Source organism: Rhinolophus sinicus, chromosome 17 (genome assembly GCF_057876585.1).
Source record: "Rhinolophus sinicus isolate RSI-liver-muscle chromosome 17, RSI-T2T, whole genome shotgun sequence".
Classification (NCBI taxonomy): domain Eukaryota; kingdom Metazoa; phylum Chordata; class Mammalia; order Chiroptera; family Rhinolophidae; genus Rhinolophus; species Rhinolophus sinicus.
In genome coordinates, this window is record NC_142517.1 from 190,278,208 (window position 1) to 190,304,245 (window position 26,038).

At 35.3% G+C, this 26,038-nt stretch overlaps 1 protein-coding gene across 4 annotated transcripts in view; it reads right to left on the minus strand.

The window, feature by feature from the left end:
* Positions 1-26,038, minus strand: part of ACADL (acyl-CoA dehydrogenase long chain) — a 43,932-nt gene that overhangs the window by 12,637 nt on the left and 5,257 nt on the right. For 3 of the 4 annotated variants that reach the window (XM_088794693.1, XM_074312579.2, XM_019727007.3), the window contains exons 2-10: positions 22,622-22,777; positions 20,394-20,531; positions 18,931-19,095; positions 14,629-14,695; positions 13,547-13,711; positions 12,758-12,859; positions 11,158-11,271; positions 4,485-4,612; positions 2,330-2,416 (exon numbers count right to left, since the gene is read on the minus strand). In XM_088794693.1, the coding sequence (XP_088650819.1) occupies positions 2,330-2,416; positions 4,485-4,612; positions 11,158-11,271; positions 12,758-12,859; positions 13,547-13,711; positions 14,629-14,695; positions 18,931-19,095; positions 20,394-20,531; positions 22,622-22,777 (1,122 nt within the window). Of the gene's footprint in view, positions 1-845; positions 956-2,329; positions 2,417-4,484; positions 4,613-11,157; positions 11,272-12,757; positions 12,860-13,546; positions 13,712-14,628; positions 14,696-18,930; positions 19,096-20,393; positions 20,532-22,621; positions 22,778-26,038 lie in introns of all 4 variants that reach the window. The other variant, XR_012489612.2, reaches the window with a different exon arrangement.

Genomic DNA, 26,038 nt, shown 5'->3' on the forward strand with positions numbered 1-26,038 from the left:
AATGACAATAACCATGATGCTGTATAGTTGTTTTTACCTTTTCTCGTCTCATTTTATCCTCTCAGCTCTGGGATCAGGGAGAATAAATATTGTATTGTTTTGCAGGTAAAGGAACTGAGGTGCAGAGAAGTTAATACATTTACTCATTAATAGTTTCTATTTAATGCTCAAATAACAAATGAGCAGCAGACTGGGATGAGAAGGTAGGTATCCTGCCATTTTTGGCAAGTATCTTTTTTATTACATCACAATATTTTCATTGACCCAGGAATGCAGAGCTAGTTATTGAGCTTTGGACTTTCTAGTAGACAAACTCAAAGGCATTTCTTTTTCAAGCATAAAATGTTTTTGTTTTTTTTTAATTGAATTTTTGAGACAAATTAAATGCGCCAGCTCTTTAGAAACGTAACCTATTCTGGATTTATCTTTCTCCACATTTCATCATGGGACCTTGCAAAGAGTAAGTAGTCAATAAATATTTACAGATTTGATTTACTGTATTACAAAGGAATTTTATTGTCTCAATACCTACTGTCTAGAGAAACTTGAAAATCTAGAGACATTTGTGTTTTCAAATATATATTTTTTTCTGTTGAACAGATTCCATTGTTGTCCACAAAATCCAGCCCCTGCATTGAGAGGATCTACCTGGCATTTCAGACTACTACAGCAATCTCAATGCTTTTAGACATTTTTGGACTGGGTTGGGCACTTTTTTCCATTACAGAAATTCCAATGGAATAAGTAACGACAGAGATCAGTAGACCTTTTATAGGTTACTAATTAAATTCAGTCATCAACTAAAATTAACAGAGAAAGGCAGCAGAATGAATGTTTAACCGCACAAATGATGAAGCTCTGTGTCTCAGGCTGCTCTTCCCTGCATGGCAGCGAAATCTTGAAATGGCAAAGCTTAAGCCTCACTTCTCACAGGTCCCAAGCCTAGTGATTAAGACTGAAATAAATGCATTCTTAAGAGCAGTTATTTAAAAAGAAACAAAAAACAAATAAAATGAAACAAAACAAAAAGCACCTCTTTTTCTATGAAACCAAGACTCAGCAACACACAAACACACACACAAAGACTATATATAGCTTAATATGAGGCTATAAGAAACGCACTTAGATTTTTTTTCTATTAAATCACAGTCTGTACACATCCACACACTAATGTGTCCAATCAGTTTTTTCTGATACTATCTACTATTCTCTCTTGTTATAAGAAGTTCCTTCTCTACGTCTTTGGGGAGAGAAATAGCAGTCTAGTTTAAAAGTTCATACAATCTTTGAAGTAACAAGCTGGCCAAGAAAGGGATTATTATTCCTGAAAGGAAATATAAGTCTCTCAAACTGAAACCAGGGATTTCAAATACTAAGCCATCAAGCTACCATTTTTTGCTTGCTAATGACCTGAAGGAATAGCTTCTGAGAAAACAGAGGCCAAGACTTATACTCAGTCCTGGGCTATGTAGATGGCTGACTGCTCTTCACCTAATACATCTTCCTTAGAACCCGGAACTAAACCAGACAAACACTGAGCCACCACATGTCTACTTTCCCAGCAGCAGTTGTAACAGCACAGTTAAGTAAAAAAAATATAAACATCCATTATTATATTACTTTCCTAACATCGTGAATTATTGTGAATAGAGGGGTTAATATTGTGAATAAAACATGAAAATGTTCAGGAAAAATTTCAGTGATAATTTAATTTGTGCTACCATAACTCGATGTTTACTTTTGATTTCCTGACTATATAGAGATAAAAAAACAAATCTGCTTTTGATGAAAGTCCTGTTTGAAGTAGTTCTAAAAGGATATACCAAAATCCAAGTCCAAGGATTGATTAAAAAAAAAATCGTTTAGCTACTTCATGCCTACAGTCACAAAAAAGGGAAAAAGCCCTACTTATAGCTGAGTTTTTATAAAAGGTTGTAAATGATATACACCCTGAGATTAAAACATTATGAGCTGCCCAATAGCTACAGAAAATGAGTCAATTATATGTATAACCTGAATAACTATGGTTAGTCAAAATTAAACATTATTCAACTATTAAAAATGTGATATTAGTCCGCTGTATAATAAGTCAAATAAAGCCAAGCATCAAGCTTTAGTATATTGACCTCTTCACTCTCTTTAAAAGTGAAATCCTAGTGGTGAGCAGATAACATAAAGCTGTTTCCATCTTCTTGAATACATTGTGTAGTCAGTTGAAAAATACAAAGATTTTGCACCTCCTTTCCCTCTATACTCAACGTACTATGTACAGTGATTTTCCTTTCTCTTTACATCATCCAGAAGAGTGTAACAGAACAGCGATACTCACTTTGCAATTGGGTACTCCCACATGTATCCCCAGCCTCCATGGAGCTGTACACAGTCATAAGCTACCCTGTTTTGTACCTCAGATGCCCTAAATGACCGAAATGAAAAGCAGAAAAGGAACATTTGAAATGGATTTGCACGAGGTGCTTCACAATCAGGAAACAAATTATTTATGAAATGCATACATTTATCAAACAATTTAAACTAGGTATATTAGCCAACCAGAGATATCACTGTAATTGTGTGTAAATTACATATGAAATAAATCTCAGGAGAATTTTCACGATAATGAATACTTTATCAATTACATTTCTGGCTGGGTTTTTGTTAAGAATAGAAACAAAATGTGGAAAGCGTAGACTATTCGGTTTGGGCCATTTAAGGCCTGAAAAAAAATGCAGTAAAAAATTTGGACTTGATCTAATTTATTTAGATTCTCTATAATGATCTAAGTTAATGATATAGTTATACAGCCATCTAGTTCCTTTTCCTTTTGTAATACGTCTCTTTTTTTTTCTTCCCCCAAAGATGTCACTTCCTACCAGAGGGCTACAATTTTCAATTCCAGTAACTGTGGAAAAAAATTATTTTTAGGGTTTTCAGAAATAAACGAAAGTAAAAGTGAAAATCTATGAGGGCACACTACTATTAAAGTACATGCCATCATATAGGAAACTTATTCATGATTATTTGGGAATTATTGTTCCTGAAGTATAGGTATATTGATATGAACTTCTTGAGAAATATTCTTTTCTGATCTTATCACAATAATTTTAATTATTATTAAAACCTGTCAGATAACTGGTAGGGATTTCATTCACCTTAATGTAAAAATATGTTAGGTCAAAATTCTTTTCAACTTATTTTTCAATAGCGGGAAACATAAAGCAAAGGTAAGCATTTTCCTATTTAAAATAATGTTTAACTCAAGCCATAGGACAGGGGAAGATGATTCCTAAGAAACACATTCAATATAATGATTAACAGACAAGACTCAGGGGCAACAGTATTTGGAATTCTATAAATTTTTTGTGTTTGGCAAGTATTTTAATGAAATATTTACTGGGCTATAACTAGTTCTTTCCTCTGCTTCAAAATGGAATACCAGTATGTCTACATAAACCTGGTATTTTCAAAGAAAAATGAGGTCAATAGCTATCCAAATACACGTTTTTTTCAAAAATATCTAAAGTTTCTTTTACACTTTTTCCAACTGGTCAAAGAACTTGCTATAAATGTAAATGTAAAATGCTTCCCCCAAAAGGGCAAGTTCCTAGTAATTTCACATCAATTTCAACTTGACAATTTTATTATTTTGGAATCATTACATAAAACTATTCTGCATATTTCCCCATTCTACTTCTGATTGAACTGAACACAAGTTAATGAATAATGACAGGAATTTTTTCTAGGTTATTTTTGGGCTAATGAGATGTGAGAATGTTTATTTTTGAAAACAGAACAAACCAAACTCACATCTAGAATCTGATTTAAACTATGTTCTTGCATCTTAAAATACACAAAACTCCGTATAGGGGTCTTTTTTCAATCAATTTTTAATACCATTGCTAATCATCTTTAATATAAATGGAAGTCTTTTTAAACTTAAGAGGACAGTTTTCTTTTCACTTAATAGAGCATGTGAAACTTTTGATTGAATAGTCAATTCTTCAGAAATTTTTCTTTGACCTGAAAAACACCTTAAATAGAAAAATCCTGTCCAATCTACTCATTTCACAGATATCAAAATGTTGTTCCAGAGAAAATTAAATTTCATTAAATTTAATGAAAGAATTGGGACTACTCCAGGACTCTTAAGTTTTGCTGTAATTTTTTGGTCTCACTATCGTGCCACACTTCAGATAATTTGAAATTAAACTTACCTGAATGAACTAATCAGACATCCTACTTCAGTGTCTTAGTATTTTATTTTCAATGGCATGCTAAAAGTTAAATGCCAACTTGAGTAATTTTTAGCACATTATAAATAGACTTAATGGGAACTTTCAGCGTTTTTTTTAAAAGGTTGGCTCTTACTGCTAGTTTTCATTTACACAGCCTTCTTCCTTTAAGACCCTCAAGGTTGAGTTTAAAGTTGGAAGAATTCCATAACAGTCTGTGAAAACACCACATTTTAATTACTGTAGCACACATACCAATATTTCGCCATGGCAGCAGTGGCAGCGTCCAGACGTTTTTCTTCATGCAGCTGGAGACAGCTGTCCACAAAAGCTCTGGTTACACATATGTGTGTTTTTAATTCTGCTAGCTTATGCTGCACTGTCTTGAATTTAAAGGAAATGAAAGATAAAAATGAGCACGGCAGAAGAGCATATTTTGAGTCACCTAGCAATCAAACATTATATAATAAAAGAATTTTAGGACAAAACAAAAGTAGAATTATCGTGTGTTTTTTTCTCCAAAAAAGAGGCATATGTTAACTAAAGAGCTTAAATTTAAAACCCACTATATTTCATTGCTGAGGCAATTTGTACTAAAAGAAAAGATGCAAAAATAAATACATAAATAATAATTGTATGTTTTAGATTAAAAATTGTAGACCAGGAAAGATGCTTGAAAAACAGCATGACTTTGATGGGTGAGCACCATCTTGTGGTATAGTCCTTTAGGTACAACTATTGAAAACCTATTTTCCTTCGGCATCTAAATCCATGAAGAATTTTTCTCTATTAATAAAATTAAGTAATCATATTTCTCTATTCTCCTTCTTTGTCTTGGAATAAAGTAACAATCTAGAGGGACAACATCAAAAATATTATTTTATATTGCAGAGTATTTAATCTAGATCTGTAGAATGCAATAGAATAACCGAATCAGAGAGAGCACTCAGGATATCAAAGTCTAGTACCCCAAACTCTTCCACATTTCCCCACCCGCCCTCTTATCTCTCCCAAAGTTTATCTAGCAGAGGCTCTAACTTTAACTGAATTGTCAGTATTAACATATCCATATAGCTCTTCCTTCTGGTCATAAACTACCAATAGTATTCTTGGAAATCTTTTTATCTAGACCATCCTCAACTGTTCTTGACTACTCTCACTTGAATCAAATTTTCTTGTGTTCCTGACTCTTGGCTCTTATATCTTGAACTTTAAGTTTACATCTGGTCTCTGTAGCACCAATTCTTGAATGTCTTTCAGGAAAGTGGCTTGGATTTGAAATACTGGCTTTCCACTTTGGGTAACCTCCAAAATGTACACCCCATTCTAGTTGACCTTTTAAGTTCAAGGCCCAGCTATAGTCAGCTGGCTCTATCTTCCTTGTAGAAATTCAGGTAGAAAAAGAGTTGTGATCATTTGCTGTGGGAGTTTTGAGTGAGATCTTCACTGTGGCTAATAAAAGGCATGTAAGTTAGTGACAAACGTGTCTCAGTGAAACTCAAACTAGAAATGAAATGTACCCCACCTATGTACTGGCAAGTCCAAAGCCTTGATTGAGTTCTCAAAGGAAGGCTTTCGGGACCTGATTGTCAGAGGATGCTGGCCCTGCCTTTACTATTGGTTACAGCAATTCTTAAACCTTCCAGCATCATTGAGGTGGGGACAGTTTGAGTACTTTCCATTTCTGGAAAAGAGTAGAAAAGGAGTATAACAAGAGTGAGGACCAGGCAAGACCAGGGTGTGGCAGGTGGAGTAGGAGATCTGAAGGACAGATTCCTCATAGGTGTGCAGACAGAACTACCGTGCTGATGAAAAACCCAACTGGCTACCTTTCCCTTGGCTTTACCCCATCTTGTTCTAGAAAAAGACAGTGTAACTAGCATCTAATGATTCCAAAACCAAGTAGTGGGAAGGCTGATGCCATCTTTTCCCCACCTCTGTATCACGACCTCTAATTCAGAACATGCTAGGTTACATCGAAACTTTCTTCCCTTCTCATTCTTTCCCTGACTTTTTCTATAGCCCTGTCTCTTCATTTATATTTAATTGGACCAAATCTCTACCCTTTAATAGCACAAAGTTCCCCACTCCCACCCAACATATCAAAGTTTACTCACAGAAAATCTAAAGATAGAATAAGAAGTGAAAAAGTGGGGAAATACTTTTCTATACATTGAAAACAGGTGTGTTCCATGAAAATCCCTGAAACTCAGTTCTAAAGTTCTAAGCCTACTCCTGGTTTTAGTTCAATGACACTTCATTCGGAAAATAAGGGAAAATCTGACAAGTCTCAAGACACTTCTTCCCCACCCCCACCCCCATGGATGGCACATTTGAGAACTTATGTACTCTTTCGAATATGAGAGAATCAGCATCTTAAGATGATTAACCATAGAGCTGGGAGGACTATGAGTAGAGCTGGGCTCCTTGTTAACTCTCTAGCCCTGACTTCCTATTAAACTTTGTGGTAACTTCTGGGAGGAGGGATGCTACTGAATAGGGAAGCCATCTTGCGCGGCAGGTTGGGAAACTGGCTGGCAAGTAAGTGTGCCTTCTCACACTCCTTGGGGGCTTTGTTTCTTTTTCTTTTCCTGAATAAACCGCTCTTTTGGTGGACTACCTGGAGAATTATTTGGCCGGTGGACATTAGCAAGGTGCTTTTTGTGAATGATCAACATGCTAGTAGCAATATTTTTAAACATTCTTTAATAGTCACTAATAGATAATACTGCAGCTAGCATTTAAAGAAAAATTCCCTGAAGGTACTAAATGGACCAGATAGAGTCTCTTTCAGAGTTCTAAATGACAGAACTCTTAGAATCATAAAATTATGGAACTGGAAGACACCTTGGAGAGGTTAAGTAGCCCAGTATTGCATTTAAATAACACCATTAGTTGTACTCTAATATATTATGACTCAAATATAAAATAGTGTAATATCTTAGATTTGCTACCTAATTTTATAGTTAATTAATCCCCCACATAAGGTCTTAACTGGATATTCCCTTTCTGGAGGAATGTAAGGAAGAAGTGTTATTTTTTCCCTCTCCTATGCCTTTTTCTAATATTTTGTGCCCTTAGAATCAAGAGCACATACCACACAGGAAATAACTAAAGCTTGCATTAGAAAGGAACACTGACTTTTCACTTCATTGCCCATGAGAGAAGAAGGTGGGGAAAGAAAAGAGGTCTATCTAGCTTAAATTTCCGGGTAGTAAAACTAATGCGTGAGTTAAAAGTGTAGTTTCCAGGGTTAGAATATCTGTGTAATCTTGGGTAAGTTACTTAAACTCTCTATGCCTCAATCTCCTTATCTGTAAAATAAGGATAAGTGTGATAGTTATACAGTTACGTACTATGAAAAAAAACCCAAGACAATCCATTTATCAGTGTCTGGCACACAGGCACAATGCAATGAAAAAACTGGGAAAATACTGATAAATAATAATTAAAATGATAAAAATAATAACAGTCATTATCATAATTTAATATCTGAATTTTACTGTTCCATTGTCTATTCCATGGAAAATCGTAAGACTTGACATCAAATATGGAGAGTATGAATAAAAAGAAATGAAAATCTTATAACTATTTGCTACTTAAGTATGGTAGGTCTCAATCTTTAAAAGAAAATGAATTTTTCTGAAATGTATCCAAATGGTCAGAAATGTTCAAAATATTCAAAATTCAAGGATAACAAAGAGAAAGATAACTAATAGTTAGATGGTCACAAAATTACATTTGACTAATAATAATATGACATTTAAAGGTCTTCTATTTCAATTTAATAACTAGAACCATAGTGTGTGCAGCTCTAGAGTAGATGTAGGCATGTATTGGTCATTCATCTTCTCTGAATACATTCCTAGATTGAATGAGAAAATATTATTCATCTGGGTAAATTTATTTATCTAGGTAAAATATTTATCTAAGTAAAACAGAAGATTAGAAGAAATATCTCAGAAATCACAAAACATACATTTACTTAGAAAACAATACTACTCGTATCACTGATATACCAGTGGAAGCAGAATGCTACTGCCACCTAGTGCAATTTTAGTAAACTACCTTTAAAAGAAGGCAAAAGGGCACTTGCGTTGAAAAGGATTAAAACTATTATCTTTTGCTATCAAAGTATATGTATTCATAATTAAATCAGTATTTAAAGAGAGCCCTGTTCTTCTATGGGAAACATTATACTAATTTTCTATTTCCTTCACGGTTAAATGTTAAAACACATTTAACGTTGTGAGCTATACTGACAATCTGGGTAACATTATAGTCATCTTTGTTGTAATTTAATATGAATTCCACAAACACCGGAATTCTAGATTTCCAGGGAAATGAAAAATATGTCTGTTTGTTTCATTTTTTATAGTACCCAGAATAGGTCTAAAAGCCTGAGTGTTTTAATAAACATTTTTGATGTGAAAGTGATGGTGGCTGAATTTCAGAAGCAAGTGATACTAATTCCAGTTTGGGTACAGCTGGGAAAGTCACAGGATGATACCGAGTGGTATCACTCCCTTTACATTGCTAAAAGCCTATAGTTTGTATGTCCAGAGTCATACCTAGCAGATTACATCTGTGCACACAACCTTTAGAAGGCAATCAATACATATTGGGTCAGTGAAACAAAAAGGAATAAATCATGTAGGTCAGTATTTCTCAATGGGAGACTACTGGCATTTTGAGTGAGTCTATTAGTTGCTATACAAAGCTATCTGTAAATTACAGAGCAGTTAACAACAGAGCACTAAACTCTGGCCTCCAGAGCTTACACCTTAAATCTCTGTGTACCACCCTCCCTGATATTTCTAAATGCCTGGGGGAAGAGGGCAGTCATTGAGAATCACTGATATATGTAAATCAGTGATACATGAATGGAAGGGAAGATAAAGTATAATATCTTTACTCTTAAGGAAATCACAATTTAGGCAAGTCAAATCATACTATTTTTAAAAATGCTTTCTTGACTAAATATGTGCCTGATTTCTACAGATTCAGAACAAGTGTATTTACATCTGTTATGTCAGTAAGAAAGGATGTAAAGAAGTTTTTTTTCAGAATGGAAAAAGTCAACTTGATGAATATATAGGCAACAAGTAGGTCCAAAATGACACGGAGTTGGTCCAGACCAGGAGCAAAAAGAAGTTTTATAAAAGGCTCCCTTTATTGGAACAAAATGAAGGAAGACATTCCCTAAGGGGGAAAATAATAATAAAAGCTAAATAATAAGTATTTACTTTGCAAGTGTAGGGACAGAGCCGGGAGTGCAGTTTCCAGACTCTCGCCCTCACATGGAAAGGTGCTGGCTCAGGTAGTAAATGGCCATCAGCTGTGATTGGATGGCCATCAGCTGTTACTGGTCAGCCATTAGCCACTAATATAACTGCTGTGGCTATGCTAGGGGTTGGTTGGCTGGCAGAGAAGCAGACTGCGGATTTCGCATCGTGTGGAGCCTGCTTCCTGTATCTCCAACCCAGCCGCCAGCGAGACTAGTGGCATGAACCCCACAACCATGGATCCGTTCTTGTTCCTTTTTAGCCTCACCATATCCTGTGTTCTTATGCGGGGAGTGGGACCAGAGACCCGGTGTGACAACTGCGTTGTTTATAAACTGTTCCTTCATTAAGAAAAACTAGAGGATCTAAAATTTGATTGGCATATTTAGTGATTATGGCCATCATATACTGAGTTGTTTTGCAAATACCTTAGACTTCCCGGCAAATCCCAACCTTAATTAAACACCATCATCCACATTCTCTGTGCTTGAACTTAGGCAACTAAATCTTTCTATTATAGAAAGTCTGATACACAAAAAAGCAGAAGGTACCACTATAAATTCATCATCACTAACTTCATCTGGGTCTTTAATACTGCTAAAGCGTTACCATGTTTCTCTAATTAGTTCAGTGTGTCATTCTCAAGAGGGTATTTCAAATCTTCCTTACTCTCCTCTGGATACCTGCATGCTCCATTCATTCACATCTCTTTCTTCCCTATTGTTATGTAAAGAAATGCAAGTCTTCATAAAAGATCTTTTGCAATTTTCTACTAACACAGCTGAACCCATGCCCATCCTCTTTTCTTCCTATTACAATGGAGGAAGCGTCTCTCCAGTTGGAATGGGAGGGCCTATCTTTCCATGTGCTTTGGCACCCATACCCTCACATTTTCTCACAGATCATATGCAGTTAATTATCCTCTCCATATCTACAATATTTCCCTCTTTACTAAATCCTTTTCCCAGGTCTTAACACTCTCATCTTAAATAATAATAATAATAATACAAAATAAATAATCTCCAAATATTTCACTTGGCCCCACATATTTCCCCCCACTTCCTCCCTACCCTTCTCTTCTTGCCCCACCAGTTACCATCCTTTCTCTCAATTAACATTCACAGCCAAATTCAGGAAAGAATTGCCTGCCATCAGTATCTTCACTTCCTCATTTCCATTTACTCCTCTACTTACTCTAGTCTGGCACTACCCCTACATCAGTCCATTAATGGCTCTTATGACACAACCTCCATATCATCATGTCCAGTGGGCTCTTTGACCTTCATCTATTTTTCTCTCTAAGCAGCATTTGGCCCCGCTTTCTCCTACTTGAAATTCTCTTTTCTCTTGGTTTCTTTGACAACAATTGCCTGATTTGCTTTCTCCTTTTTGGGTGTTCATTCTCAATTGTCTTTTGTAGGCTCTTCTGTTCCTATTCCGCCTTTAAATTTTGATTTTTTTTCCCTCAGGACTCTGTCCTAGGACCTCTTCTTGTCTATTCTCTCTCACTCAGTGATCTCATCCACTCCCAAGGATTCTAATACCACCTATATGAAAATTACTCCATATTTACGTTTAGCCTAGACCCATTTCAGAAGGGTAAATTGATATCATCTAATACTAAACCATGACGACAAGCTTACCTGCATATGTGCAAGTGGTTTCCCAAAAGCTTTTCTTTGTTTAACGTAGTTCCTGGTTTCTTCAAACATGAATTCACTGGCTGAAATTGCTAACTCAGCAATTATTAGCCTTTCCTATAACCCAAAAATTAGGTATTGAACAGTATTCTAATTATACAAGTGATTTTCACATGATTTCAATGATAACAAATCTCATAGATAATCTTTACAAAAATCCAAACAATTTATTTCTTAACTCTTTATAAAAAAAGCTCCTATGATTTCTAAGAATATTTTGACATGTCAGTAACTTCCTAAAGCAAATCCTTTATGTTTATAAATGACTGTGTTCACTATATAGTGAAGACATAGATATATATGTAATTGATTAAATTCCCTTTTCTCTTTATTCATCTGTGAGTAAAATTCTGAAACTGTTAATTTTTATTTACTGATGCCTGCACACTACCCATCTGTGGGGACAGAGTCCCAGAGAGCAGTTTCTAGGCTCTCGGCCTCACATGGAAAGGTGCTGGCTCGGTTATTAGATGGCCATCAGCTGTAATCAGATGGCCATCTGCTGTGACTGGGTGACCATCAGCTGTTACCAGTTAGCCATCAGCCACTAATATAACTGCTGTGTCTATGTTAGCGGGTTGGTTGGCTGGCTGGCTGGCAGGCAGGCAGGCAGGTAGGCAGGCAGAGAAGCGGACTGTGGATTGCAGCTAGCAAGTGAGGTTAGTTGGTTGGCAGAGAAGCAGATGGCGGATTGCGGCTAGTAAGTGTGGTTAGCAAGCGGATTGTGGATCATGTGGATCCTATTTCCAGTGTCTCAACCAGCCGCTATCGAGAATATAGTGGTATGACTCCCCTATTTATGGCTCCGTGGGTGTTCCTTTTTGGCCTCACCATGTCCTGCGTTCTTATGTGGGGAGCAGGAGCTGAGACCCTGCATGACACTATCCTAATATATCTATGGAAATCAACATCTTAAAGTACATAGGTTAAATTCTGCCTATTAGTGCAAAAATATCCACAGGCAGTTTAATTCTATCTTGCTGGTGATTTTCATATTCTATTTCTGTGCTAGTGTTTGTCGCCCTTATCCTCAATTTCATGTTTAGCTCATGCTGTTCCAGTTACTAGCAGGTACAGCCTCTTCTACTGGCATGTAAGGCTCAGTGATAATTCAGCAACCACATTCCAAAAACACAGATGTGAGGGCTGACCCTATGTGGCTAAAACTTTTTAGTCTGAGCTTAACAGTGTTCCCCTTTGATTCCCAGGTGTTATAAAAAACAAAAACAAAACATATTTTGGGTGATATTTCTTTATAAAGAGATAATAATTCTTGATTTGTGGTTAAGAAGCTAAAATCATTCCAATAGGAATCAGAACTGTAATACCTAGTTTCCCTACTCACTTATAAGCCTTGACTGAATGTCCCTGAGTTCAGTTATTTACTTACCTAGCCTACAAGACTCATATATATGTTTTTACAACTTTGTAGTCAAATGATTAGCTATGTCACAAATTTTGCATGCCTGGATTTATATAGTTCTACATTATTCTATTCCAGTCTATTATTGAATCAAAAGGTGAAATCTTTAATACTTCTGACCTGTGAAAGCTGTTTCATGATGTAATAGAAGCCTTTATTCTCTTCTCCAAGTAGGGCACTAGCTGGCAACCGTACATCTTCAAAGAATAATTCTGCAGTATCCTAAGAGATTATACTATTAAGTACAGAATTATCTCATTTAAATCTCACAGTAACCTAATAAGGAGATTATTGTTTCAATTTAAGAAAAAAACAAAACAAAAACAAAACAAACTGGAAGCCAAGTTGGAGTGATTAATGAATACACAGTAAATGGTAAACTAGAGATTCAAACCCAGGTTCATCTGATTTTAAAACTTCTGGCTTTCCCACTGCGATACACCATCATTCTAGCTCCAATATTGTCCAGTTATGTAGGTACTGAGGACTAGGGATTTCTAATGCATATTAAGTAAAATGTTTTTCTTTACAGTAAGGAAAAAATTACCAAATAACAGAAAAAATATTTTCTGTTCTTATTTCATAATTTTCTTCAACGTATTTCATAAATAGAGGGCCTATTATCATGTAGTTAATTTTGTCATTTCTAAAGCAGGTATTCAAAATACCTGATTCACATCCATTGCTGAATACTAGAAAAAAATGCGTTGCACAAATGGTGGAATAAATCTCCATCATCACTTCTAAGAAGCATATTTTAGGAATTCAGAATTGGAAGGTATAACTGTACTTTACATAGTTCTATATATAAGGCATAATTGAGTAAATGCAATTAATGAGTAAATAATTTATCATTAAAAATTGAGTAAACTCAGTTATTACCTGAATGTGATTTATATTAAGACTTACCTGGGCTTTTAGTCCCATTTTATGTAGCTTTCGTCCCTTGATAAATCCTTTCATTCCATTTTCCACCAGGAAAAGGCTACTGCCATGGGCAGGAGAGCTTGCCTCACGATTTGTGATTGTCATTACTATTACAACATCACTTAGCCACCCATTAGTGATGAATACCTGAAAAACCCCAAGTATACTGTGATGCTCCCCAATAAGTCAGGTCCATGTGCAAGTCATGACTAGGAGAGAGTATATTCAAGAAGACTGAACCAGACAAGACATGCTTCATAACGCTCTGTGTTCTCTATCCAAATGTTTGAAGTGTTAATTATTCATAGATGTGGTTATTAAAGAGGAGAAGGAAAATAACCCAACGCTTCAAAGAATGAAGCCTATACAGGCCTTCTATAAAATGAACATCTTTTTTAACAGCCAACAACAAATATTTACTGAGTATATACCAGACACTGTTTTAGGCAAAAAAAGAAAAAAAAGAAACAAACAAACAAACAAAAAAACCCTCTGCCATTAGTGGTATTAGATTTTAAGGGATATACTTACTCCTGAGCCTGTCTGTAATCTTAATTGGGGAAGCTTTCCAATTTTATCAGTGGGCTTATATGACTCAGAAAGACTGAAGGGCTCTCAAATTCTATCAAAGATTTCTTTCTCTCCTGAGATCTTTTGAAACCCTTCTTGGTATTTACAAGAACATTTTCCCCAGTTTCTCATCAACATCAAGTTTATTAACTATTAACTATTGTTTGTCTCATATTTGGACAACGTGAGCCTTACCTTCCCCTTTTCTGGTTTGATAAGGGCTGTTTGAAATCTAAAACAACATTTTCCCTATTAGTGAGGAGGCATGCAAAATGGAAGAAGAGGAACAGATATCATGTAATATAAATGTTGCAAAATTTATACTGTCTCCAAAACAAAACAACTCAATTCCTGAGTGAAATCAAATCACTCAGTTCCTGTGGGAGTCCCTAGATCTGACACAATCAATAATGAGTAGTCTTTGAGACTTTGAGACACTGTTACCCATGGCGTGACTCTGGAGAGAAGGGTAGTGGAAACCTCTCCTTACACACCTTGCTTCCATTTAGAACCCAGTCACTTCCATCCTTTTTGGCATTTGTTCTTATTCCTTGCATATCACTGTAGTTGAAAAAAATGAAAATTTCATTAATTGGTAAGAATTGAATTATGCAAATGTTATGTAAGTATGTATATAATATGATAATTCAAACTGCTTATAATACACCATTATAAAAATTGATCGTTAAGTAATATTAAGAATGTTCACACAAATGCATTAAAAAATCATGTCTGATGTATTATATTCTAAATTATTTGTACAAATGAATATATGACATAAGATCACATAAACTAGCCAGATTTTATAGAGTATAACAAAGCCCAACTAGCATTCAAAACCCTCCAACTGGACTCAGATGACTTTTCAAGGTCTATTATATCCCTGAGATTATTTCTCACATTGTCTTGCCTGCTTCTATTCACTTTTGTTGCTTCCCCTATCTTTATTGCTCAAAAGCTTAGCTCTCTGAAAGACCGTGTTTCAAATTCCACTTGCTGTAACAAGCCTCCTCTCAAAGTAGATTATTTTTCTAAATATAAAATAATTTACATTTTTATAAGATAAATATTCATAATCAGAATATAAAAATACAGGCAATATTCTAGACAAAGGAGAAAACTAATTTAATAAATAATTTTATCTCCTGGAATGAACATTTAAAAAATATATTCTTCCAGTGTTTCTCTATAGAAACAGATACATACATATATGCATTTTTATAAAATTGGAACCATACATATGATTTTGATCTCTTAATATCGTGTTTTTCTATAAGATGCATTTTATTAGCAACACAGCATTTCATCATGGTTAATCATGCTTTTTTAAACAATTTAAAAAATTGTTGAACATTTAGGTAGCTTCCATTTCAAAATATCCTTCAGTGACTAATAACCTTCAAAGATAGCAAGTTCCAACCTCTGAAACCTGTGTTACCTCATATGGAAAAAAGTTTGCAGATGTGGAACTTGAGATGGGGAGATTATTTTTGGTTATCTGGATGGGCCCTAATGCAATCACAACAGTTCTTATGAGAGAGAGGCAGAGGGAGATTCCACAGACAGAAGAGGAGGGGCAGTGTGACCACAGAGACGGAGATTGGAGCGATGAGGACACAAGGCAAGCAATGCTGTAAGCCACCAGGAGATGAAAGAGGCAAGGAATGGATTCTCTTTAAATAGGGATCACAATATTACTATATTTCATACAGGTTATTATGATAGCCAAAGAAGAAAATCAACACGAATGCATATAAAATGTTAAGGTATCATACAAATATATGAGGTGTGATAAAAAAATACAGTGAATGTTTAAATAAAAAAATACATTACAGTAAAAGACACATTGCCATTAATCCTCCCCCCAAAAATAACTCCACTTGCTTCGAACACACTTATCCCATCGTTCTTGCCTCTTTCTGAAGCAGTTCTGGAAGTTCTCTTTCATGAGTGTCTTTACTTCATCCTCCATCATGAGAACGCTCTGTCACACATTGCTTCTGGTACGGCAATTTCTGTCAAAAGCATTACAGTGTGTCCTCATCCACCTTATTCACTGGATCTGGCACCATGTGACTTCTGGCTCTTCCCCAAAGTCAAAATGACCACGAAAGGTAATCATTTTGAATTGATTCAGGACATCGAGGCAGCCACAACTGCGCAACTAAAGACACTCATTCATGAAAGAGGACTTCCAGACTGTTTCAGAAAGTGGCAAGAATGATGGGATAAGTGTGTTTGAAGCAAGGAGGAGTATTTTGAGGGAGATTAAGGTCAATGTGTCTTTTACTCTAATAATTTTTTTTATTTAGACATTCACCATATTTTTTTATTATACCTCATATACAATTATACATAATGGAGTCTCCTATGTATGTGGAAGGAAAAAGGGCCAATAAAAGCCTGGATCTTTTCCAGCAAACTCAACCTTTTTTCTATGAAGGCTAAATCAAAGTTAGAAAATGGAGACTGTCTAAGTCATCTCTGAAAGTAGCAAAATGAACCACGTCTCATCTTTCTTCCTTCCCTCCCACATGGTTTTTCTTTAATTCTCACCATAATTCCTCAACACTCTAAACTTCACATGCAGCTTTTCTCCATTCTTGCATTCTCTTCCCTACATGGCCCCTTTGCTTGTTTCCAAATAAACTGATTGGCGATCTTTCTACTGCTCTCACCAAACTTCAAAGAAATCTGCCTCTTTTCTCTCCATTCTTATTCTCAGCTTCCTTCATAATTACATATACATCACTACAGCTGAGGACAGAGAATATAAATGAACAAAAATCAAACAAACTTTTGTTTGCATGAGTTAAGTTGGAGATAAATCACGATCTCTTATTTATTCTGTTGCGTCTAGGTCAGAGCTAACGTGCAGTGGGTTGGAACTGGAACATGTTGATTACCAAGCTAATCTGATGCATCAGAATATTGGGCAGTTAGCCAGTTATCCAGCCAGTTATTGCAGAGAATTATCTTAAAAGCCAACTAAGAAGATTAAGCCCTACCTCTTTGAGGTTCACATTTTTAGGCAAAAGAAAAAAGCAAACACCTTTTATTTTGGCAAAATTAAGTATCAGTATTGGCCTGTAATTATAGATTTGTATCTGGGAAAGAGAAATACAATTTAAGCATATTACCAAGTGACACTATGAAATATTAAAACATATGAAAAAAGAAAATTTAAAACATCAGGGCCTGATCTCTTCAGAAACAAGTCTTAGATTTTCAATTCTGCTCTGCCACATCTTTAAGTTCTTCCTCTGCATTACCTGTTTCCCATTGGCCTAAAAGTCACTGCTTTCCTTACCATGAACCATTTCCCTTCTTGTGCTAGCTTGTCAAACTACTGCCCCCTCTCTACACTTCCTTTCATCCCCAACTCTGAACAAGATGAGTTTGTATTCGCTGCCTGTGTTCTCAATAGCTGTATCACTCCCTTGTAAAGTAACTTCTGCCCCTCCTCTCTACCGAAATCACAAACAAAAGAACAAGACAAACAAATGAAGAAACAAAAACTCATAGACACAGACAATAGATTAGTGGTTACCAGAGGTTAAGGGGGTAGCAGGGTGGTAGATGAGGGTAAACGGGACCAAAAATATGGTGATGGAAAGAGAAATGATCCTGGGTGGGTAGTTAACACACAATGTGCTATACAGATGATGCGTTACAGCATTGTACACCTGAAATCTATGTAACTTTACTAACAATTGTCACCCCAAAACACTTTAATTTAAAAAAAAAGAATTCAAGCATTAAAAACAACAAAAATTAAAAAGATCACCAGCTGCCTGCCATGACCTTTTCTCAATGCTCAACATCTTTTTGGCCTTGACATTATTATTAACGCTTCGCTTCTATTCTATGGCCTTTTCAAACTCCCCCCTGTGCTCACGACAGAACACTTGTTCGGATTGCCTTCAAACTCAATCCTTTTGTCTCTGTTGCCATATTTTTAGTACCGTTTCAAATGAAACATAATAGCAAAGCTTTCTCCTTGGTCTGCTTTCCATCCTTTCACTTGAACTCTAGGATCAGGTTCTACCATGTGGAAACCCTTCATCCCAATTGAATAACTGGTTCTTGCTCATTCATCAGATCTCAGTTCAAATATAACCACTTTTTATAGGACTTCTCCAGCACTCATATTTAAATTTGTTTTTCCCTTCCCTACCAAACCCACTTGTACCGTTAGTGTCTAGCATAGCATCTTGTTTCCTTCATAGTACTTATCATAGTTTATAATTGTAAATATATCTGTTCATTTGTTTCTTGTCATTTTACTCAATAAGGACAGAAGCTGCATCTGTATTGTTCACCACTGTATACATGGCACACTGAAGGCACTAAGTTACTGTCAAATGACTCAATAAATAAACAGATTTATTTTCATGAATGGCTTGTAAAACCTATTGCTACTCTAGCCTGTCTTCAGAACTCAAAATCGACACTTGTAACAGCTTGCTAAACATTTTCATGTGAATGTCACACCATATCTAAAATTCATCATGCTCAAAATTCAATTCATACCCTACCTTCCATTTTATTTACATTACACTATAGTAAAATCTCAAACACAGCCGACATTACAGCCTGTTCTATTGCTGTCTGTATATAAGGCCTTATTTTCCTCTTGGAGTTTGAAGTTACTTGAGAATGTGAATTACGCTGTGTTCATCTTTGTATTTCTCCAAGCATTTAGCTCACAGTTTGGTATAAAGCAAGCACAGAGAGAATATTTGCTGTGAGAGCACTGCTTCCAACACTTCAAAACCAACCAAATGTTCATTTACCTTCCAGCCCCAGGCTCTGTTATTGCTAGGGCACCAATACATTTCCCTGCAGTCATCTGGGGGATGAAGTGCTTAATTTGTTCTTCTGAGCCATAGTTTGAAATATATGGCATTACAATATTTGAATGAAGACTGAAACCTGGGCCTGTACAATTCGAATATGCTCTTAGAAAAAAAGAAGAAAATTTAAAGCAAAAAATAATTATTTTGTTCTGTGTTTAGTTTCTTCGATTATCAATTAAAAAACAACAACAAAATGTTAAAGGTCTTATTATGTTATATAATAGCCTGCTTACCTCCAAACTTATAAAGTCCTTGAAGGTTTTTCCCTCTTACTTTTTACTGTTCTTTTAATTTCTGGCTCTAAGATTATAATAGTACTCTAATAGAGTTTGATGAACATTTATTTAGTGAATAAAAAGTAAAACATTTAAAAATGTTAATCACGTACAACTGTATTACCCTAACACAGCAACTATTTTCATTTTGGCAAAATGAAAATACCTTTACCATACTGATATATTTTAATGTAGCTGCAGACATGATATGAATTTTGCATTTAACTGCCTTCTTTAAATTATATGACATGAAAATATTCTATTTTTTTTTTACATAGTTGTCTTAATAATAATCTCATATAGCTGCAAAATATTACAAATTGCTCAGGTGCTATAATTTACTTATTCATTCTTCCACTGCCAGACATTTAGGTTGCTTCCAAATTTGGGGATTATGATCTAACATAATAATGATTTCTCTACAAGGCTGCTATTTATTTCTATTAAATTATTTCCTTAAGATAAATTCCCCAAAGTGGCATGCTAGATCAAAGAGAAGTATTTTCATTTTTTATATGTATCCACATTTTTAATCCCCAAAGCATTTATTCTACTATATAATGCCACCAAGAGTACATAAATGTCACTTTCACTGCAACCTTGTCAGCACTGGGTATTACAGTTTTTTGGTTTCACTAACTTTTGTAGATACTCAAAATGATACCACAAGATTAATTTAATTTGCATTTGATTGGTAGTAAGTTTTCAAAAAAGAAAACTATTTGCATTTCTTTTTTGCTGAATTGTTAGTTCAAATCTTTTGCCCATTTATCAACTGAAATCTTCATTTGTTCTTATAAGTTAAACGCTTAATATAACTTATGGAAATACTTTTCCACTTTTATGTTCTCTTTCAAATATCCTTTTAAAAGAGAGAAAATAATCAAATGGGTCAAATAGAAATGAAACTTTCATTTTCAACAACATCTATTTAAACAGCTTAAAAGGAGATTTTCTTCTCACATTTAAAACATGTGCAAGAGTATGTGAGTGGTATAAACTTTAACATTTTACACTGAATTTTCAATCTTACAAAAAAACTAGAAAGCATTTTCTGTTCTTATCTCAGTAAGGTGAACAGTGTGCTTACAAACAAGATTCAATTTCAGAAGTCCCTATACTTACTGCTCCTCCCAAACAATCGCTGCCGAGTACACGTCCCCACCAACGCCACCATGATGCTCTTCAATATTGATACCAAGCAGTCCTTGTTTTCCAGCTTTTTCCCAAAGCTCCCTACTCACTTCTCCAGCTTTCTCCCATCTGTAAATAACACACATTTTAAAATAAGAAAAACTTGTTTTTCATATTATTTAAATGGTGACGATTGGAATTTATGAATGATTTTCTACAGAACTGCTTCCTTAATTTGAAGTTTTGTTGTTGACATTCACCATACCCTTCTATTTGCATCTGACTCTTATCATTTCTCCTTCTTGTTCTCTTTCTTACTGCTTTGTATTTGCCACTCTCCCCGCCCCCACTCCCACTCTTGACTATTTATTGGATCTGCAAATTGTATCCACTGATATTCATGGGTGTAGTTTCTCTCAGCTGGTACTCTTAGGGGGCCAGCATAGTTGTGTCATATAGTCATGGGAATTTGTCCAACTCGTCCTGTAAAGGCAATTGCTTTCTGCACATTTCCTTAAAGTGCTGACCTTATGGGAAGAGAATATACAAAAGCTGACAAGAGCAGGCAATGTTACTACAGTTTAAGTAGGAACACCAGAAGAGCAGAAGCATCTTATGGCATGGCTCTAGCAAATGAATTTCTGAAAGGATTATACGTTTGGGTAAGATTGTGCAACCTCTGCTTTTCTTCTTAAAAATGAGAATGGCATGATGAGGAAAGACATGGCTAACTGAAGCTGGTTAAAGAATCTGAGAAATTTTTTTCTTCTTAAGTGGTAATTAGGTATAGTTAGTAAGTTATGGGGTATAAGATACTGATTAAAGATAAATACAGATACTTCAAGAAATTTTAAAAGAAAGTGTTTGATTAGAATGTGTTGTTTTGGTGTGTTTTGTGTACTGACTAAAGTAGCTTCAAAAATATTTTTATTATTGACTCCAATTTGTCAACTTCTATCATGTTACTTCAAGTCCACCAACAATTTTTCTGGAATGAAATTTAAAATAGTAAAGAAATAATAAAAAAATAATGTCTTTGAGTGAAGTATACTACATTTTCCTTTGTCTTTAAGAAGCTAGTTTTCCACCAAAGACTAGTTGTGTATGGTAGCAGAGTTTAGCTAGTTTTGGTCATTCTTACCAAGAAGTATTTATAAAAACTTAATGGAAGTTCTTTTAAAATAATTTTTAAAAAGCATTCTAATTGTAGAATGGTTTTGTCATAAATTATTGGCATTAAGTGAATTTTGGAAACACACCAAAATCTTATTTTAATAGAAATGACAGTTTTTTGGTCAATAAAGTAGGTAATCAGTAATTAATTAATCAATAAATATTTCATCCAGTAATAAAAATACTTTGAGGTAGCCTATTGCCTACCAGTATTTGCCTTATGCTGGCTTTGAGCTTTTATGCATTTTAATGCATTCATGAAGCAAAAAAAGAAAGAATATGGAATTAACAAGTATTTTATTGCCACTTAACTAGTCTTCAAAAATACTATTCTTAGATTGATTTTTAAATTTTCAATTTTCCTCCCTTTCGCCCCCTCCCCTCTCCCTTTTGCCCCCTCCCACCTCCGATTCAAGCCATTGTTCTCAGTCTCGTTGTGGAGGTGGCCCATGTTGGTGTTATGAGCATTGCACTCTACCCAGCTGAGCCAGTCGGTCACTGGCATTGGCCAGCCGCTCACAGCAGCTCACGGCATCTCTCGCCGGCTGCCAGCCACCCATGCCTACTGCTGGCCACTCATGCTGGCCACTGGCCACTCAGGGCAGCCCAGCTCCAGGTCGAGCTATTGTTCACAATCTACCTGTAGAGGGTGCAGCTCACTGGCCAATGTGGGAATCAAACTGGCAACTTCAGGGTTAGGAGCATAGCACTCCAACCACCTGAGCCACCCAGCCACCCCTCAATTTTTTTTTAAATTGAGATATAATTGACATATAATATTAGTTTCAGGTGTACAACATGATTATTTGTATATATTGCAAAATGATCAGCACAATAAGTCTTGTTAACACCCATCCCCATACATAGTTACAATTTTGAACTAGCTTGAAAATCTTGTAATCTTACAGAATTATACTGAAGACAGTAAAAAGTTTTTAAAGCACTGAACACAGTATTTTTTCAGTAGCACAACACACAGCAGTCTAGAAAATGATCTTTATTGTACTCCTAATGTACATTACTTTAAAGGAAAATATGCCACTTACTCTGTGTGATAAGGAACCACTTCTTCTTGAAAAAACTTCCTTACGCTTTCCCGGAAAATGTCATGTTCTGAAGAGAAGATTCTTCTAATTCCTATATCTGTTAATTTTTTAGCAAAAGGACTTTCTAGACGTTCTTCCCCTCCGGAATGAGAGCATCTTAAAAATATATATACATTAAGAAAATTAAGTGAATTGCTGTTCTTCATATGCAAATAAATGTCACTGAAAAACATGGGAATACCTTGATTTTGTTTTTCCCCAGGCACACTTTAAAGGCAGGTAGAGAGAGTCTGAAATTTGACAAATCTGTTTAAATTTGAGCATCACCACTTTCGACAGGATCTTCCTCTTCTGGATGAGATTAAGTAGTTAACTCTAATTCAAATAATTCTTTACTTACAAATCCATAAAAAGGAAGTCATGCCTACAACTAACCATGTGTATGCGTTCAGGTAAAATAGTGTTGTCACATGATGTGGATTAAATTATACAAGATTCAAATATTGCAACAAAATAATACCGTTAAGTCTTCATGTCATATACAATGTTTATAATAATGCAACCCCCCCATTAATATTTTATCAAGAATCATACAATTTCAAATGGCAGGTGTATAAGATATAAACAGTGTTGATGTTATTGCTACATTATAGAGCCAATCTGGGTATAAATCAAAATCAAAATGTCGACCAAACTTTGTAAGGATTAGTAGGGAATTATTCCAGATCTTCAGAAACTGACATTTCCTCTCTGCACCCCCTAAACTAAGCCTAAAAATGAGACTTCTGTGTAACCCCTTTAGTTCAATGGTCTTCAGACTTTTTTCCCCAGGGGTAGACTTAAACATTTTTTGAAACGCTGTATATCACTTTAAAAAAAAAAGATTTTTATTAAAAATATAGCTAACATATACATACAATATTATATTAGTTTCAGGGATATGTCATAGTCATTCAACACTTATATACCTAAAGAAGTGACCACCACCATAAGTCCAGCAACCATATGATACCATACTATGCTATCACAATATTACTGACTATATTCCCAATGCTGTATATTACATTCCCATGATTTATTTCTTTTATACCTGGATTTTTGGACCTCTTATTCCCCTTCACCTCCCCCACTTTAAAAATTTTTCAATTACAATTGACATTCAGTATGATTTTATATTAATTTCAGGGGTACGGCATAGTGGTTAGACTATGTAATTTAAGAAGTGATCCTCCTGACTAGTCTAGTACCCACCTGGTGCTATACATAGTTAAACCGTATCATTGACTGTATTCCCTATGCTTTACTTTGCATCCCCACAACTGTTTTATAACTACCAATTTTTACTTCTTAATCCCTTAACCTTTTTCACTCTACCCCCCATCCCCTCCCATCTGTCACCCCAACAAATCTAGTACCCATCTAACACCACACATAATTATTACAATATTATTGACTATATTCCTTATGCTATATCCTATATCCCCATAACTGCTTTGTAGCAACCAATTTGTACTTCTTAATCCCTTCCCTTTCTTGACCCACACCCCCAAACCCCCTCCCATCTAGCAACCATTAAAGTCTTTTCTGTATCTATGAGTTTGTTTCTGTTCTTTTTTGTTTATTTTGTTCTTTAGACTCCATGTGTAAGTGAAATCACATTGCATCTGTCTTTCTCTGTCTGACACTCCACTCAGCACAATACCTTCCAGGTCCATCCATGCCGCCACAGATGGCAATTCCCTTCCACGGCCGAGCAATATTCCATTATATATATTATTCCATTATAAATATATATATATAATCTCCTCTTTATCCATTCTTCTGTCAACAGACACCTAGGCTGCTTCCACATCTTGGCCATTATAAATAATGCTGCAATGAACATATGGATGCACATGTCCCCTTGAAGTAGTGTTTTGGGTTTCTATGTGTAAATACCCAGAAGTGGGATTACTGGGTCCTTCTTTGTCTCCTGTTATAGCCTTTGTTTTAAAGTCTTTTTTTGTCTGGTATAAATATTGCTACCCCAGCTTTTATTGTTGTTTTTTCATTTCCATTTTCATGAAATAACTTTTTCCATTCCTTCACTTTGTCTGTGTGTGTCTTTCAAACTGAAGTGAGACTATTGTAGGCAACATATAAAAGGGCTTTGTTTTCTTATCCAGTCAGCTGTCCTGTGTCTTTTGATTGGAGCACTCAATTCATTTACATTAAAAGTAATTATTGAGTGAGAGATTTTGAAAAATAGTCGGTAACCACAAGATGGTCATGGGGGATTGAAAATTAATTTGGGGAACGTACAGAGGGATAGTGGATGGGGGGAGGGGGGTTCACACAGTGTGAGGGATATAAATGATAAACGTCTAAGTTTTGCTTAAAAAAAAGTAATTATTGATATGTAGCTATTGCCATTTTATTATTTTGATCTTTTTATTTTTCATCATAATTTTGATCTTTTTTTTTCTTTTTCCATATTAAAGCCGTCCTTCTAACATTCCTTGTAATACTGGTTTGGTGATGATAAACTCCTTTAGCTTTTTCTTGTCTGGGAAGCTCTGTATCTTTTCTTTGATTTTAAATAATAGCCTTGCTGGGTAAAGTACCCTTGGTTATAGGTCTGGCTTTTCATCATGTTTCAGGCCAATCTCTTCTGGCCTGCAAAGTTTCTGTTGAGAAATCAGCAGACAACCTTATGGGGGCTCCCTTATAAATTACTAGTTGCCTTTTTCTTGCTGCTTTTAGGATTCTCTCTTTGTCTTTAACCTTTGGCATTTTAATTATAATGTGTCTTGGAGCAGGCCTATTTAGGTTCATCTTGTTTGGGATTTTCTGTGCTTCCTGTGCTTGTTTGTCTATTTCCTTCACTAGGTTAAGAATATTTTCAGTCATTATTTCTTCAAATAGGTTCTCAATCCCTTGATTTCTATCTTCTCCTTCTGGTACCCCTGTGAAGCTAATGTTGTTGTTATGCTTCATGTTGTCTCAGTGGTCTCTTAAACTGTACTTTTTTTTTTTTTTTGCTGTTCCAGTTGGATGTTTTCTGTCATCTTGTCTTCCAAATCACTATTTAATTCTCTGCTTCATCTAGTCTGCTGATGATTCCTTCTAGTGCATTCTTCATTTCAGTTATTGTATTCTTCACTTCTGACTTGTTCTTCTTGATGGTTTCTATGTCTTTTTTATGCTTGCTATCTCTTTGTTGAAGTTCTCACTTAGTTCCTTGAGCATCCTTATAAACAGCATTTTGAACTCTGTTTCTGGTAAGTTGCTTTTCTCCATCTCATTTAGTTCTTTTTTTTTCTGGAGTTTTCTCCTGTTCTTTCATTTGGGATGTATTTCTTTGTTTCCACATTTTGGCTGCCTCTCTGTTTTTGTTTCTATGTATTCGGTAGATCTTCTATGTCTCCCAGTCATGGC